This window comes from Phasianus colchicus, chromosome 33, assembly GCF_987193195.1.
Source record: "Phasianus colchicus chromosome 33, bPhaCol1.hap1.1, whole genome shotgun sequence".
In the NCBI taxonomy this organism is placed as follows: Eukaryota; Metazoa; Chordata; class Aves; order Galliformes; family Phasianidae; genus Phasianus; species Phasianus colchicus.
The window spans coordinates 2365101-2382969 of NC_143468.1; the positions used below are offsets into that span (position 1 = coordinate 2365101).

The window sequence follows — 17869 nt, forward strand, 5'->3', positions numbered from 1 at the left end:
AAGCCCCCCAGGATAGCGAGGAGTGGAGAATTCCTGCAGCCACAGTGGAGATTCCCAAACCTCTCTCTACCTCTGGGTGCAGCAGGTTTCCTTCTGGGCTTCTCCTTCTGCTGTTGTTGCACTGGATAAGGAGGGGAAGATGGGAGGAGAAGGGGAGAGGATGGGGAAAGGGAGGGGAGGGGAAGGGGAGGAGAAAGGGTAAGGGAGAGGGGGAAAGGAAAGGGGAAAGGGAGGGGAAGGGGAAGGGAAAGGGAAAGGGAAAGGGAAAAGGGAGGGAAAGGGAAAGGGGAGAGAATGGGAAAGGGGGGAGAAAGAAAGAGAAAGGGAAAGGGGAGGGAAAGAGGAAAGGGAGGGGAAGGAAGGGAAACAAAAGGGAAGGGGAAAGGGAAAGGGGAGGGAAGGAAAGGAAAGGAAAGGAAAGGAAAGGAAAGGAAAGGAAAGGAAAGGAAAGGAAAGGAAAGGAAAGGAAAGGAAAGGAAAGGAAAGGAAAGGAAAGGAAAGGAAAGGAAAGGAAAGGAAAGGAAAGGAAAGGGGAGGGAAGGAAAGGAAAGGGGAGGGAAGGAAAGGAAAGGGGAGGGAAGGAAAGGAAAGGGGAGGGAAGGAAAGGAAAGGGGAGGGAAGGAAAGGAAAGGAAAGGAAAGGAAAGGAAAGGAAAGGAAAGGAAAGGAAAGGAAAGGAAAGGAAAGGAAAGGAAAGGAAAGGAAAGGAAAGGAAAGGAAAGGAAAGGAAAGGAAAGGAAGAGGGAAAGGAAGAGGGAAAGGAAGGGAAAGGAAGAGGGAAAGAGAAAAGGAAGAGGGAAAGAGAAAAGGAAGAGGGAAAGAGAAAAGGAAGAGGGAAAGGGAAAAGGAAGAGGGAAAGGGGAGGGAAAGAGGGAAAGGGGAGGGAAAGAGGAAGGGGAGGGAAGGGAAACGAAAGGGAGAGAGAAGGGGAGGGGAGGGAAAAGGAAGGAATGGGGAAGTGAAGGGGAAGGAGAAAGGGAAGGGGAAGAGATCCATCGATTCTAATGGAGCGGGGGGGGGTCGGCACCCTTGGGTGCAGGGTGGGCTGTGGCCGGCGGGGGGCAGCAGCGAGCTGCCATGGGGTGAGCGGCGCAGGAGGGAGGGACCGAGATGGGTGCCCCCCTCCTCCTCTTCCTCCCCCCCCAGCAGCAGCGGGGTCCTTCAGCATCAGCACGTCCCAGCCAAGCCCACCCTGGGGGCTGCACTGAGCCGTCTCCCACCCTCCTGCAAGCTGAAGGCTGCAAAAGTCCTCGTTTCATAGGCAGGGGTCTGATGGGGAGGTGGGATGCACCGGGGGGGGGGGGAAAGGGAAGGGGGGGTGTTTTAATGGATGTGAGTGGATCTGGGAGCTGCTGTGTGTTGGGAGGTCCCTCCTGGCATCGCTTCCAGTTTGCTCACACGGAAATCCCAGCTGGTTTTGTTCTCCCCAGCAATGGGGATGCGATGATGGGATGAGGCTGACAGATGGTGACAGTGCTGGAGACCCTCTGGGGTCCCATCCGCTGTGTTGGGCTGGGGGTACAGCAGTGCCAGCAATGCTCAGGGACATTTGTGCCCACTGGGGTCTTTTTACCCACCAGGCTGCTCCCAGTGTGACCCCCCACTGTCCTTCCTGGACCCGATGGCTGCACAGTGTGGCACTGTGGCCAAAGCATCCTGCAGGGGCTGAGGACAGGGAGGTGATATCCCTTCTCATTTCAGTTTGCAGAAGGGATCACGGTCCCCTGGGCCATGCTTTGCCCTGTGCTATGGGATGGGTTTTGCAGCTCGTTGGATCCAGATGGCAGCAAAACGAAAGCAGAGCAGCCCTTCTTGGTTCTCAGGATGGAGAAAACCTTCTCCTCTATGAGGCAGGGACCCAACCCTTCCCCTACACCAAACCTCAGAGCCTGAAGGTTGGACCCATCCCTCTGGCACCAAGGGGAGCAGAGCTTTGTGTGGCTCTGAAGGGCAAACACAAACCCACCACTTTGCACGAGCCTCCTTCCTCGGGGCAAACCGACCTTTACCACCCAACAGGATGGATGGTTTCATGCCATCCCCCCTCTTCACCTCACAGGATGTGCTGCAGCCCTCGCATTTATTGGCCACGCTTTAGAAATGGGGCAGCATCCTCTGAGCTCAGCACGTGCCCTGGGGCTGCAGAGGAGCCCTGGTGCAGCAAGGAGCGTTCCACAAAGCACAGCCCCACGGGGTGTCAGCCTCCAGCACCTTCTGATCCCCATCTCTGGGTCTCAGCACCTTCACAGCCAGCGTGAGGAGGGTCTGGGGGGGATCCCACCCTCCTGCCTGAGCAGGGCTCGAAGACGTTCAAAGCAACGTTGAGGAAAACAACAGATTTTTTGCATTTGAGCAATCTGCTGTCAAGATGTGGGGAGGACGGAAGCGGCGTTTCAAAGGCTCTGAGCACCCCAGCCTTGCTGGAGCTGCAGGATCCGACCCTCAGAGAGGTGCTCTGGGAGGAGGAGGAGGAGGAGGATGCTCAGTGCCTTCTGCCCACAGCGATGCCACCCATCGTGCTCTGAGCCCATCCAACCTGCTTGGGTTTCCTCCATACGGGCTCTGAGGTCGTCCTTAGGGCTGTCCATCCTCCTGGGCACACGATGCTCTGCAGATACGTGGTGCTGCATCGTGCTGTGCCAATTGCTTCCAATGCCTGCTTTGCTGCAAGCTTTCTCCCCAACCTCACATCAAGACCAGCGAGCAGGGAGCCAACTCAGCACGCATTTGCTCTGGCTGTTGCTTGTAAGAATAAAAAGAAAATAATAATAATAATTAAAATAAAAAATGCCCCAAATGTCATTTTCATAACGTCCGCCCTCGCACACAACATCCCCAACAGAGCAAGGGGAGCTGGATGCCATCGTGAGCTGTGATGGGGCGGTGGGTGGCTCTGGGCACAGAGGGGCAGTGCTGGTGGGGGGACAGGGCAGGATGAGGCCATCGTAGGGGTGGGATGTTGGGTTATGGAGGGCTGGGGTGGGATCAGGTGGGGCAGTGGTTGTGGTGGGGTGGGGTGGGTGGGGATTGGGATGGGGTGGATGGAGTGGATGGGGATGGGGGGGATAGGGTTGGATGGGGATGGGGGATGGGGTTGGATGGGGACAGGGTGGATGGGGTGGATGGGGGTGGGTGGGGATTGGGATGGGTGGATGGAGTGGATGGGGATGGGGAGGATAGGGTTGGATAGGGTTGGATAGGGTTGGATAGGGATGGGGTGGATGGGGATGGATGGGGATAGGGTTGGATAGGGATGGGGTGGATGGGGATGGATGGGGATGGGAGGGATGGGGTTGGATGGGGATGGGGGATGGGGTTGGATGGGGATGGATGGGGATGGGGTGGATGGGGATGGATGGGGATGGGAGGGATGGGGTTGGATGGGGATGGGGGATGGGGTTGGATGGGGACAGGGTGGATGGGGTGGATGGGGATGGGGGATGGGGTTGGATGGGGACAGGGTGGATGGGGTGGATGGGGATGGGGGAGATGGGGTTGGATGGGGATGGAGGAATGGGGTTGGATGGAGATGGAGTGGAGGGGTTTGGACGAAAACAGGGGGGATGGGGTTGGATGGGAATGGGGGGGGTGGGGATGGATGGAGATGTGGCTTGATGGAGTGGGTGAGGGTGGGGATGATGTTTGGTGGAATGGATGGGGATTGGGATGATGGTGGATGGAGTGGATGGGGATGGGTTGGATGGGGTTGGATGGGGATGGGGGAATGGGGTTGGATGGGGATGGGGATGGGGATGGGGATGGGATGGGATGGGATTGGATGGGGATGGGGGGGATGGGGTTGGATGGGGATGGGGGAATGGGGTTGGATGGGGATGGGATGGGATTGGATGGGGATGGGGGGATGGATTGGATAGGGATAGGGGAAATGGGGTTGGATGGGGATGGGGTGGATGGGGTGAATGGGGATGGGGGAATAGGGAATGGGGGGGATGGGTTGGATGGAGTTGGATGGGGATGGGGTAATGGGGGGATGGGGGTGGATGGGGTTGGATGGGGATGAGGGAATGGGGTTGGATGAGAGGATGGGGTTGGATGGGGATGTGGCTTGATGGGGTGGGTGAGGGTGGGGATGCTGTTTGGAGGAATAGATGGGGATTGGGATATAGTTTGATAGGCTGGATGGGGATGGGGATGCTGTCCGGTGGAGTAGATGAGGATGGGGATGATGGTGAATGGGGGTGGTGGGGATGGAGATGTTGTTTGGTGAGGTGGATGGGGATGCTGTTGGATGGGGTGGATGGGGGTAGGGACACATTTGGATGGGTTCGGATGCAGACTGGGGTGCTGGACCCAAGACTCAAAGCCTGGCCAAGTTCTTCAGCTCATCACCTTCATCACTCACTGGTGATGGCTCCCTATGGGCTGTTGACCCTCTGTGCACTGGGGCCATGCAATTTACCCTCTCCCTTGTCTATGTACCAAGGGAAAGGCTTCAGGCGAGGTTTGGGAGTGCTGAGCTGAGCATCAAATCCCACCGTGCCAAAGGGATCCGTGTTCCTGTGGATCTCAGAGCCAAAAGGCAGAGATGGGTGGTGGTAAAAATCAGCAGTGGGATTAAAAGTCCCCAACGGAGTGCATTTAGTGCTGGGATATGAAAAGCACAGACAAGGCTGGGAGGCAGCCATGGTCCTATGGGGAGGGGGGAGGGGAGAGAAGGGAGGCTGAGCATCACACACAGAACTGGGAATAGTTATTTTTAGGACATCTTTCAGTTTGGAGAAGAACCAAGCCAGTAAAATGGTTCAATATGGTTCCAATATTAAACAAAAAAAAAAAAAAAGAAAGAAAGAAAGAAAGGAAAAGAGGCTGAAAATTGCCATTGGGTTGAAGTGTTGTATCTGAGAAGAGCCTTTGAGGGGAGATAAGATTGATGAGGAGCAGTGATGTGCAAAACTTTGTTGAGGGGTTACTGACTGGTCCTGGCACAGCTGGGGGGTCCCCACTGTTGGCGTTGGGGTTTGGGGTCCTCTGCCACAGCTCAGTGCTTTGAAGGCTGTGTGGGGAGGGTTCATTCTGGGAATAATTAGAGCAAAAATCACAGGGGTTGGAGTTGGATCCCAAAGCTGAAAACCAGCCCTCAAATAAAGGTCTAATTCTCCCCAGGCAGGAAGATGGAGCTGCTCTGGGGGGGGGCTGATGAGCGCAATGTGCTGCGCCCCAAATCCCACCATGATGCTGCGCGCTCTTCCTCCTTTCCAAATCTCCAAATCTGTTGGGTTTTGTGTGTTTTTTTTTTTAATTCTTATGACTTTCCAGCTTGGGGAAGGTTTGCACAATGGGATGGGATCCGCTGGGCTCCATGTGGGGGCAGCTTCACCCACGGAGGGGGTTGAATGTAGATGGAGGGAAGGATTCATCCAGAGAATATTCGCGTCTCCATGTGCTGCGTCTGTGTTGGATCCAGTCCCATCTTTTCCACCCTCATCTTTCGGCACGGCCAGATCTCACAGATTCAGATCCTCTTTCCCTCCACAGTGCATGATGTGATGTTGCCAGCAAATTGCTTTTACCTTTCCTGATGGTCTTTGGGGGAACACAAAGGCTGTCCCCAACCATTCCATGGGGGACATCCAGTTGGTGGCGGTCCCTCTTCCACCACATCCCCTCACCCCATCCCACTTCCCTCTGCTTTAACAAATCCATTCCTATGGAGCAATTCATCAGAAGTGTTAATGAAGTCCAGACAGAGGAGATCTACAGCGTGGCCCCTCTCGGGAAAATAATTTGTGATCAAAGACAATTATCGGGTGAGCCCAAGGTGTGCCGTTCTTATCCAATTATCCCCCTGTCTTTGATAGCTTTTCCCTTCCAGATTTCCTCCCAGCCCTCAGGTCACGCTCGTTGCCTTCCTCGCCCTCCTGGCAATAAAAGTTCTGTATTTATTGGCTGTATTTTCCATTGGTTGTATTTTCCATGCAGTCCCAGTATTTATTATCAATGGGGGCTGCTGGGATGGGGTCTGGTGCTTCACCTTCAGTCCCATGAGCTCCTCTTCCTCCTTACCCAGTGGAGTGCTTTGGGGTGATGTCCAAATTCACTCTCAGCTCATAGAGGTAATTTTTTTACCCTTTTACCCCTTTTTTCTTATGCTGAAGGGTTTCCCTGTTGGAGCCAGCTCTGATCCCACCCAGCATGGGGCAATTCTGACTTCATCCCTACACCTCTGCAGGTGATGGAGGGGAAGGGAAGGATGGAGGACAAACCCTTACTGGAGGACTCATCCCTTGGGTTGGTTCCCAAGGTGTGACCCCACATCTCAATTCTTCCTCCCAGAGCTTTCCACCCTGACCATTTTCTCATCGCTTTGTCCACCTCCACTCAACCCCACATGGCTGCAACCATCAGTGATGGCAGAGATCCTGCAGGGAGCAATGGGGATGGCTGAGCTGCAAGGATGGCATTCCTGAAAGGTCATTATGGATGACCCTAAATGGGACTTTGGGGTTGGTTTGGAGAAGGCATCCAGAAGAGACCACCGCCTTTGGGGTCTGATTGAAGGGGAAGGAGAGAAATCTGTTCTTCCTGCTCAGGACAGAAAGAAGGAATGGGCTTCAACTGCAGCAGAGAGGTTGGTCAGAGCTGGGGGGGCTGAGTGGTACCGACAGCCCCCAGGCTCTGCTCAGCTCGGGTTTGATGCTGGCTGATCCCTTCTCTCCCTGCAACGCATCCCTTGTTTTAATCAACGCCTTGAATCCATCTCCAGACTGTGCCTCCCGTGCCCTTGCCATTCCCTCCTTTAAATCTTGCTTGGAAGCTTTTAGCTGATGCATTATCCCAATAAAGCCCAACAATCGGAGAGAAACCCAACCCTACCCCCATCCCACCCCCTCCTCCTCCTCTGAGATCAAACGGGTTTTAATCAGAATAGAATTTCCTCTGACAAAATGAGGAAAATCTGTCGCTCACGTCGGCCCCATCGGCTTCTCCCCACTGCTGGGCTGTGTGCAGGACCCAGCATCTCCACTCTGTGCCCTCGGGGTGGTTTTGTCAGCTTACCCAAGGGATGGTGTCACCCTGGGGGTGGTGACAAAGGGTTTTGTCAGCCTCAACCTGTGCGTACTGGGGGCACAGGGTGAGCGTGAGTGAGAGCATCACCATCACTGCATCCCCTGTGCCTGGGGACACGCTGACATCTCAGCCATCTGCTCCCATGTCCCATCAGCAAAGTCCCCTTGCAAATGAAAGCTCCTTGCTGTGGTGCTCAGGAAATGGGCCTCAGCCCCATCTCCAAAGCACCAGAACTCATTCCAGGCGCGGAGGGAAACGTTTCCTTTCATCTCAGGCCAGGAGTGGAAGCATCCCTTTCGTCTCCCCCCACCCCCCCTCCACAGACGGAGCTTTGAAGGCTCGCAGGGCCCTCCCACATGTGCTGCTGGGGCTGTGAGCTGTGTCTGCTGTGGGACAGGAGGGAGCAGAGGGTGGGGAGCAGCCCCATGGATCTCTGCCCTCAGAGATGCCCAAATGGGGCTGTGATCCCACATCCCACCCCTCCCCAGACCCATCACCAGGCATGGGGACATCTATGGGATGGAGGGCAATGGGACCAACGCAGGCATCTCCTGTCTGCTTGGGGTTTCTGTGGTCTTTTCTTCCCCACTAGGAACATCATTTGGGATGGAGGTGGAGTGGCTGCCCTTTGCTGCGTGATGCCTTCAGGGTTTGGGTTTTTGGAGTTTTTTGGAGGTTTTTTTTTGGTCTTTCAGCCCAAGAGCTGTGGGCAGAAAGTTAGGGTTAGGGTTAGGAGCGTAGGGATGGAGTTGTGTTCTCAAGGGCAAAGAAGTGTCATAGAGCCATAGAGTCCCCCAGGCTGGTAGGGACCCATGAGGATCACTGAGTCCAACTCCTGCCTGCTGGTGTTGGTGGGCTGGGGAAGGGTCCTCGCCCTGCAGCCCTCCACCCCACTGCTCACTGTCTCCCTCTCCCCCAAATTCTTCCTCTTCTTTCCATCCTGTTTATTGATAACAGCAATGGATGGCGATGCCCATGTGGCAGTGGGAGGAATTCCACCCCATCCCCTCCCATCCCGCTCCAATCCAAGCTAAGATACTGCCCCAAATGGGCCATGGGGGGGGACCCAGGACCTTTCCTCCATTCCTGGTGCCGACGCAGCTCCAGTTTGGCCCGGAGCTCGAAGGGAGGAGATGCAGAGCACTGAGTCAGCTGTGAGCGTCTGCAAAGTTGCTCATATAAAAATAACTCGGCGTTCTTTGGGACGTGCATCATCAGCATCACCCGACTGTCTGTCTGCTCTGCGCTTCGTGGCCTTATCCCAGTGGTAGGCTTTGAGATAACAGCCTGAGGAAAGCCATACACCGTGCTGCTTTGTCGGTGCCTTCCTTTTTCTCTCCCTTGGTTGGGTCCCATCCAGCTCTGCTTGCCATTGGGAAGGGAGAAACACAATTTCCCTTCAATATTCTCCCTCCCAATCCCAACCTCCAAAGGGAGAAAATCCTGGGGCAGTTTTGCTCCCTGCCCTTCCAACACCTTATTTATTGCTCAGCTTTTTCCAGAAGCAGATGAAGCAAATCCTCCCATAAATGCCTTCCTTGTTGCTGACTGCTTTGCTTTCCCACAGACGTCAGAGCTGATGCAGGAGGACTGAGTGGATCTCTGCATGGGGGTGGCTGGAGGTCGGGGTGGTTTGGAGCTGTGTGCAGGCAGAGGTAACTGCACACACACAGACACATCTCCACCTCAGCTCTGTTCCTTGGGAAGTGGGAGATTTGGTTGTGCACGTGGTGGAGAAAAGAGGATTGACTTCTTATTGGCTTTGCTGGGATTTTAGGGTGGTGGGACAAGGGGGGGACAAAGTGCATGGAACAATAGGGAGAAAGTGAAGGATGGGTGAGCAGAGAGCTGTGGGGGGGGTGCAGGGGGTGCACAAACAGCAGGATGGGAACCAATGGGGCTGGGATGGAGACCTGCATGGAGAAACTCTAGAAACTCTGTGTTTGTGGGCTGGTATCTGCAAGAGGAGCTTTGCCCCTTCTTTTGTGGGCAGAGCAGTGCGGAGCATTGGGCAGGCAATGCATGCATGCAGGCAGGATGAAGCCACGAGGCTCCTTACGAGCAGAAGGCAACCAAGCCTCTGCTTTGCATCCCACAGCGCAGCATCTCCTGCTGGAAGTGACTCTGCCACGCACAGCAGGATGGAGCTGAGCTCCCTGCACTCCGTGAGTCACCAACATCCAGTCCTGGTGCGAGGCTGGGGCTGGCTGGGATATACTGGGAGCACTGGGATGGGGCTCCGTGCCACCACCTGCAAAGTGAAACGCAAAGCAAGGAGTTAAAGGATGGAAGGGTTTATTGGGGTTTGTTCCTGGCCAGGAGGTGTTTGGCAAAAGGGTGAAGTTTGGAGGGATTGGAGAGTGGAGATGTGATGCTGTGGTGGCTGGGGAGAGGAGAAGGAGGAAGGAGGAGGAGGAAGAAAAAGGGGAAGGAAAAGTGAAAAAGAAGTAGAAAGCTGTGAAGGAAAGAAGAGGTAAAAGAAGAAATTAAAAGGGAAAAGAAGAGAACAGAAGAAAAGGGGGGAAAGCAAAAAGAAGGGAAGGAGGAAAAAAGCAAAAAGAGAGGGGGAAGAAAGGAGGGGAAGAAAGGAGGGGAAGAAAGGAGGGGAAGAAAGGAGGGGAAGAAAGGAGGGGAAGAAAGGAGGGGAAGAAAGGAGGGGAAGAAAGGAGGGGAAGAAAGGAGGGGAAGAAAGGAGGGGAAGAAAGGAGGGGAAGAAAGGAGGAAAGGAGGAATAATTCTTAAAAGAAAAAAAAAAAAAGATAATAATAAAAAAAGAAAAAAGAAAAAAAAAGAAAAAAAAGAAAAAAAGAAAGAAGAAGCAAAGGAAAGAAAAGGCGGCCGCGATGCCCCCTGCCGAGCTGCCCTCCCGCTCCCCCCACTCGGGGGTCCCCCATCCCCTCCATCACCGCTCGACCCCCCAACCTCCCCCCCCCACCTTTGGTTGCTGGGAGGGAATGGAGGCGGTAAGGATGGCGATGGGGGGGGAGAGGAGGAGGAGGAGGAGGAGGAGGAGGAACATCTTTTAGCTCTTAAAAAATCCGCGCAGTTCCAGGAAGGCGAAATCACCGCGAGGAGGAAACGAGCGGCTCGGGGCGCCCAGCAGCGCTGCGGGGCGCGGATCAAAGCCGGGCCGCCGTCACCGCGGTAACGGCACGCGGCCGCGGATGCTTCGCATTTCTGCTCTCCTCGCATCTGTTTCCACTCTCGGGTCGCGATAACGAGAAAAAGCTGCGAAACCGGAGCTGCTCCCCCTCGGCCTCCAGGGGCAGAGGCTGTTCCCGGCTGCCTTTAATGTCTGCGATTTATTAGGTTGATTCTCTTTTTCTTTTGTTTTGTTTTGTTTTGTTTTGTTTCATTTCATTTCATTTCATTTCATTTCATTTCATTTCATTTCATTTCATTTCATTTCATTTCATTCCTTTCCATCCCATTCTGTCCCACCCCACCCCATCCCATTCCGTTCATCCCATTCCACTCCATCCCATCCCATTCCACCCCATTCCACTCCATCCCATCCCATCCCATCCCATCCTATCCCACCCCATCCTATTCCATCCCATCCCATCCTATTCCATCCCATCCCATCCTATTCCATCCCATCCCATCCCATTCCATTCCATCCCATCCAATCCCACCCCACCTCATCCATCCCATCCCACCCCATCCCATCCCATCCTATTCCATCCTATTCCATCCCATCCTATTCCATCCTATCCCATCCCATCCCATCCCATCCTATCCCATCCCACCCCACCCCACCCCACTCCATCCCATCCCATCCCACCCCATCCATCCCATCCCATCCTATTCCATCCCATCCCATTCCATCCCATCCAATCCCACCCCACCCCATCCATCCCATCCCACCCCATCCCATTCCACCCCATTCCATCCCATCCCATCCCATCCTATTCCATCCCACCCCACCCCACCCCACCCCACCCCATTCCATTCCATTCCATTCCACCCCACCCCACCCCACCCCACCCCATCCCATCCCACCCCACCCCATTTATTTCACGCATGGTGAAAAATGGAGGTCACCGTCAACCCCCTCTGACAAAGGAAAGAGAGCCTGCAAAAAATAAAATAAAATAATAAATAATGATAACAGAACTCAACACCAAAAAGAACCTCACCGTCGAGGTTCGGTCTCTGATTTTGTGCCCGGAATCATTTGCAGGCACCATCAAAGCAATGCTGTGGGCTCACACATGGAGTGCGTTATCCCACAGGTTCACAGCCTGGGGTTGAGCAGCACAGAGAGGGGAGGGGGCAATTTTTAACCCCCAATTGGATTTGCACATGGTTTTGTGTGTTCTGTCCCAGCCCCAGTGCACACGGAGGGCTGTTCGGTTGGCCATCCGCTCTCTACACCATCAGGTCAGGATGCTGCCTTGGGTCTGGGCCAGAATTATGGCTTCAGAGCTCAGGGATGCATAAGTCTTCTTGGTTTTTATGGTGGAGGAGCATCAGCTCCTCGTTGGCACGTGTGCACCCAATGGGATTTTGGGTGCTCCTTCAGCAGGGTCTGTGCAGCTGTTGGTGCTGAGAAAAAAAACAAAAGATGTGGCACTCCCCAGGGAGTAAGGAGCAAATTGCTGTAAGCATTTAATATCTGAGAGATCAGGGTGGTGGGTCCTGTGGGTGGGACACTGGGAGGTGGACCCAGAGGTACAACGGTGTCACTCTGTTAGGTAGTGCCATCCCTTCTGACCCAACAACTCTATGGTTCTATGATCTTTAAGGACCTTTCCAACCCAACCATCCCATGGTTCTGTGACCTTCAAGGACCCTCCCAACTCAACCACCCTATGGTTCTATGATCTTCAAGGACCCTCCCAACTCAACCACCCTATGGTTCTATGATCTTCAAGGACCTTTCCAACCCAACCATCCCATGATTCCATGATCTTTAAGGACCCTCCCAACCCAACCATCCCATGGTTCTATGATCTTCAAGGACCCTCCCAACTCAACCACCTATGGTTCTATGATCTTCAAGGACCCTTCCATCCCAACCATCCCATGGTTCTATGATCTTCAAGGACCCTTCCATCCCAACCATCCCATGGTTCTATGATCTTCAAGGACCCTCCCAACCCAACCATCCCATGGTTCTGTGACCTTCAAGGACCCTCCCAACTCAACCACCCTATGATTCTATGATCTTCTAGGACCCTTCCATCCCAACCACCCTATGTTCTATGACCTTCTAAGGATCCTTCCATTCCAACCATCCCATGGTTCTATGATCTTCTAAGGAAGCCTCTGCTCAATTGCCTCATTTGGTGGTATTTCTTTCTTTCCTCTTTTACTTTCTTTCTTTCCAAAGTGTTGAGCAGTTCCCACCACCCCAACAGTTCAACCCCAGGACATCCACATCCTGCCCCCCAAAAGTCCCCAAATGGGGTGGATGGGAGCAAGGGGAGCTGGGCAGAGGCAGAGGGTTGGGACACGGTGAGAAATCCAACCTTTCTCCCATCTGATGGCATCTCAGTGAACCAAACGATCCAGGCTTCTTTTTCTTTCTTCTTTTTTTTTTTCCCCTCTCTGCATTTTTAAGGTCTGAAACGAGAGCTGTAAAACCCCCAGCGAGCTGGAAAGAGAACCAAAGTTCTTGAAAACGGTTTGGCAACGCGTGACCCTTCCCATGAACAGTTTATACCAAAGCTCTTCCAGCAACACGCACCGAAAGAACAAACTGAAATGTTTGAGGGGAAAACGCTCTCGCCACAAAACATCCAACTGTGGGTGAAAAAGCCCCACTGAGCATCTCAGGGTGCATCGCTGGTTGTCCCCCATCGATCAAAGCGCATCGATATCCATTCGCTCGGGGATATCAGTAGCAGCTCTGCAGGAGATTGAAACAGAATTAAGCATATTCTGTGAAAAATAATAATAAGAAAAAAAAAAAATTAATTAAAAAATAAATTAATGAATAAAAGCCAGGCACGAGCCCGTGCCCCAGCTGGTGTCAATTGGCCGCCATCCCGTTCCTGCGGAGCTCAGCCGGTTCCTCCAAGCACGGGATCAGAAGAGCCAGGATCTGCCTCAATTCTCCTCTCCCTGGGGGGATTTTTCTCTCGCCCTTTGTTTTCTCTTGCTTTCCCAGGCCCCTCTGATCTATTGTTTTCCCGCATTAGGAACAGCTGATATTGGCTGCTGTCTTTGACAACGCTCGCGTGTGAGCAGCGCGTTGAGCCCTACCCAGCAAAGCCATTGGGCTCCATCCCATCGACTGCTCCTCTCCCAGCATCTCCCCTCCCCTTTTCTTCCTTCTTCTTCTTTTTTTTTTTTTTTAAAGTAATTCGGGCCTTTTTTAAAACTGTGATCTGCTGGCTCCCATCCAAAGGATTTTTTTTGGGTGGAGGGAGGAGAAATTTGTAGAAGGATGTGCAAACTCCTTAAAACAGAGAAAAGCATCCCCACAGTGTATATATATCGTGAATGAAGAGGCAGAATTTTGATGGAGGTCACTGGGAAGCCAAGGGGATGAAAGGGGTTTTGCTGTGAAGGCTGCTTGGGTTTGGGCACGTCTGCGTGGGCAGATTGAATTGAGGTTTTCTTCTGCAAATTTGTACCTTCCTTGAGCAAACATGAAAGGTGTTCAAGAGATGGGGAGATGTGGCACTCGGGGACATTGTTAGTGGGCATGGTGAGGTTGGGTTGGGGTTGGATTGTTGGTTTTGGAGGTCTTTTCCAACTTTAATGGCTCCATGATCCGACGAGTGGGCATGGTGGGGATGCCCACTCCCACTACTAATAGAACATGATTTTCCCCGGAAATCAGGAGCTGAACTGGTTGTGGATCCAGCCAGGAGCAGGTTCTGGACCTATCAACCCCTCCCTGCCTGCAAAACCTGCCAGAAGCAATGGACAAAGCAGCCAACCCACCCCCAAGAGGGAGCCTGATGCATTCAGAAGGGGATTTACGACACAGAAACACAAAGCTGAGCTCAGCAAGCCACAAATCCCCACATTTCACTCCTCTGTCACCTTGCTGACCCTATAGATCTTGCTCTCCTCTCACTCTCCATCGTGGGCCCCACGCACGAGCCGAGCTGACTGAGGGCTTTAACCACAGGGTGTTCACATCATCTCCTCCCTACTCCATGGTGTGCACAGAGACCCAAGCTCAGCTCCATGCCAGGGCTCTGTGGGGCACAGGGCCGGTGGGGAGACGCTGGTGGAAGCTCCTCAAGGCTCAGATGGATGCATGGAAAGACTCTGTCCTCTCCCAGATCATCACTTATCTCAGAGGGATGCGGTGCAGGATGAGTATCACGTCGTATCTGTTATATAATGAGGGCTACACAGGACTCCTAGAACTGTAGATGGAGGAAGAGAACGGGTGGGTGAATGGGTGGATGGGTGAATGGGTGCAAACTCAAACCCATTTTGGCTTTGATGCTATTTCTTAAGAGCAGTGGATGCCCAACAGCGTCACGTCTTCCATTGGGTTAAGAGCACATCAATTGCTCATTGGGGCATCCACTGCTCCACGCTTCCACTTGAACAACTCATGGACAAAAGTCTTCTCTTCCATGCCAGATGGATGAAAATTGCTGGCTGGCTTTTTGTGGGGTCTTAAAATTAAGACTAAAACCAAATTGGCCTCCCTTGACCTTCGTGGCTGGTGTTCACACCAGCATAGGCGACGTCCCTTGACGTCCGGGCAGCAAGCAGGAGCATCTGTGCCAAAGGGCTTGGGGGTGTTGGTGGAGGAGGGAGGGAGGAAATCTGGAACCCATAAGCTCCAATGCTGTTTGCGTTACCTTGCACCGCTGCATTGGTCTGCGCCTGGTCCGCCCCCGCTCCTCCTCACCCTATCAGCAAAAGCCTTTCCCCAAAGTTATCTGAACGCCCTCCTCTCCGTCGCCCAAAGGAAAAACCAACGGAGCTCCTTGGAGGGCTCTGCAGGGCTCTGGAGAAGTTTGGTGGGGATGAAGGACGGATGCTGAGTGTTGCCTCCACCGATGTTCTGCGCACCGTGAGAGCGCGCTGGGAAAGGCTCCTAGCTCACAACAACCAGTGGCTGCCAAGAAGATGAAGGAGGAAAACATGTGCCCGGAGTCTCCCGAAGGCAGCCTGGTCACCAGCGAGGAGGAAGGTGAGCGACTGCACAAGAAATGCCTCCGCAAACGAGGCCAAACGGGCAAAACGTTGGAGGACAGCAGAGCCGCCTCTCCGCAGGGCAAACGCTGCAAGCGCAGCCCGGTGCCGCAGTCCTTCGAGGACGTGCACACACAGAGGGTGATTGCCAACGTGCGGGAGAGGCAGCGGACCCAATCGCTCAACGACGCCTTCGCTGAGCTGCGGAAAATCATCCCCACGCTGCCCTCCGACAAGCTGAGCAAGATCCAGACCCTGAAGCTGGCCGCGCGCTACATTGACTTCTTGTACCAGGTGCTGCAGAGCGATGAGCTGGACCACAAGATCACCAGCTGCAATTACCTGGCCCACGAGAGGCTGAGCTACGCCTTCTCTGTCTGGAGGATGGAAGGGGCTTGGTCCATGTCTGCGTCCCACTGAGCCGGGGTACGTATGGCGAGGGTGCAGAGTGCACATCCTTTGCTCCCGCGTCCCACATCCCATTATGCATCTCCCAACCCACCCCCCTCGTGGTCCACATGCTGCAACAAACCCAGCTCATCCTGCTGGGTCTCGGTATCCCGGTCTCTGCTGTCCCTAAAGCAGGATTGGGTTTTCCTTTGGCATTTCTGGGTGCCAGCTCTGGTGTTGGGGTCACAGCCCGCCTGGTGCTTTGGGGAAGCCGACTGCAAGAGGAGCAGGGACTCCATCTTCTTGCATCCCAATGAGGGCCACCCATTGGGAAAAAAATTCTTTTTCTTTTCTTGGTCACTCTGGTGTACTCTCCTTAAGGGCTGCTGCTTCTCCTGCTTGGTCTTACTGGAGATGCTGTAAGAATTGGCAGAGCTGAGCCCAAATCAGTGCCTGCGTTATGGCCATAAAGGGCCAGAAAAGGGGACTGAAATGGTGCACAGCCCCATTCCTAAGCCCTCAGTGCAGTGTCCCATCTGTGTCATTGAGGATTGTGGGATGGGATGTGCTCAGCCCCTCCTGAGTGCCATCGGTTCACATTGCCTTCATCTTTAGGGTGCATCTGGGGGAAGCTGGAGGGCAAAGTTCTCCTCTTTGCCCCATCCTCAAATCTTGAAGGAACTGAGGGAGAGGGAAAGGGGAGAACTGGCCCTGCTGAGACATTGCCAGACTGGGAAGCGGCCCCGGTGACAGCCAGGTAGGGACCCTGGGTGAGTCCTCTGCTGAACAGCCCCCATTTCAGGGCGGCTCCAGGGATGGAGGCACAAACGGAGGCTGAAGATGGAGAGCGCTGCCACTGGGATTCCATTTCATGATTAAAATCTTACTTCCCATCCTGGGGGGATCCCTGGCCCACGGTCCCAAATGTGGGGCTCTGCGATGCCACCCCCAGGGACCAGAGGATGCAGTTGTTGCTGAAGGGCTGCACAGCACAGCTCTGCCCCTCTGCTTATAGGAAAGCTGGAAATGTGACCGGAGTGTGGAGAGCTGCAGGAGGAGCCCATGCTGAGGAGCACTTTGCTAATTGCCCTGAGCTCTTCCTTTGAGGACTTCGAGGCTTTTTGGTGAGGGTCCCTTCCTGGGTTGCAGTGTGGGCTGATGGGCAGCTCAGGCTCCAGCCGCTGGCTTCCAGACCTCTTTATTTGAGCTGAACGTTTGGTAGCAGCTTTGCTCCCGTGATAAACAGAGGAATGAAAGACCTTTAGCAATCCTGAAGACCTTTCTAAGTGAAAAACCTCCCCACGAAATCCCTCACGTGCTGCTCCGGATGCACTCATCTCCCAACCTTAGCATCCATCCCCGGCAGCTCCACACCTCGCCTGCAGGCAGAGCATCTTCGTGCTGCATGGATAACAGCCCGCTTTGTGCCAACCTGCGGCGGCACTCGCTGCCAATTAGCAGCTCCCACTTGAGCTGTGCAGTGAGAGGAGGATTTGCTGAGCAAAGAACAATAAGAGAGGAGTGATGCCGGCGCTGGGGAGGCTTCACTCGCCCTCTCCCGTAGGTGAATTAACCTGGCGTGTGCAAAGGGACCGTAATGTTAGAATGTAAAGCAGCGTTAGAATGGAAGTCAGCCTATTAAATATCAAAGGGAGCTGGAGGAGCTGGATGGGGATGTGCCCTCGTTAAGCGGGAGCCATCATCTGGGGAAAGAGGGATGGAGCCCTCGGGCAACAAAATCCATGTTTGAAGTCCCCCAAGCTCACTGCTCTCAGCGCATTAAAATGGTTTCTATTTTGCTGGAGGAGAAAACGAGGCTGGAAGCACAAAGTGGGGAGGGGGGGGGGAGGGAGGCTGGAGGAGCTGGGAGGGTGAGATTCTGTGCCCTTCATTTGTCTCCCCGGATTTATCGTCTCTCTCGTGGTGCCTTCACTTAATTGTCTATCTTGAAAGACCTTGGATAAATCTTCCCTTTGGGGACTGTTGCTCTCGCTCGGAGTCTGCTTTGTCGGGCGGATGTTTCATTTCCTTTTATTTATAAATACGTCTCATTGCACGGAATTAACGTGGCGGGGCATGAAAGGAGCTCAGGGAGAGCTCCCCACTCAGCTCTATTCAGAAAATGCATTGAAAGCAGTGTCAAAATGCAACTGCTGGCACCACGGGGCTCATCTGCGCCCTTCTCTGCTTAGAGCTGCAGCATCCGCCCCGATTTGGTTCTACACGAGGGATGAGGAATTGCCCAAACGCTGTGAAATCTGTGCCTGGGGATCACGTTTCCCACTGGGTCCCATTGCTGGGGTGGGTAAGTTCTGTGATCCCAGTGCAGGATGCTG

At 53.9% G+C, this 17869-nt stretch overlaps 1 protein-coding gene across 1 annotated transcript; it reads left to right on the forward strand.

Annotated features, from left to right (window-relative positions):
* The first annotated feature begins 15074 nt into the window (after positions 1 to 15074).
* Positions 15075 to 16598, forward strand: LOC116239646 (twist-related protein 2-like). Its single transcript, XM_031609788.2, has 2 exons — positions 15075 to 15569; positions 16549 to 16598. Exon 1 carries the CDS (start codon positions 15078 to 15080, stop codon positions 15561 to 15563), a length of 486 nt encoding a protein of 161 aa, XP_031465648.1. The 5' UTR covers positions 15075 to 15077; the 3' UTR covers positions 15564 to 15569; positions 16549 to 16598.
* Positions 16599 to 17869: the final 1271 nt, after the last annotated feature.

Bases quoted from the DNA above. Each gene is read 5' to 3' on its own strand.
- LOC116239646 (XM_031609788.2), top strand. From the start codon at position 15,078: ATGAAGGAGGAAAACATGTGCCCGGAGTCTCCCGAAGGCAGCCTGGTC.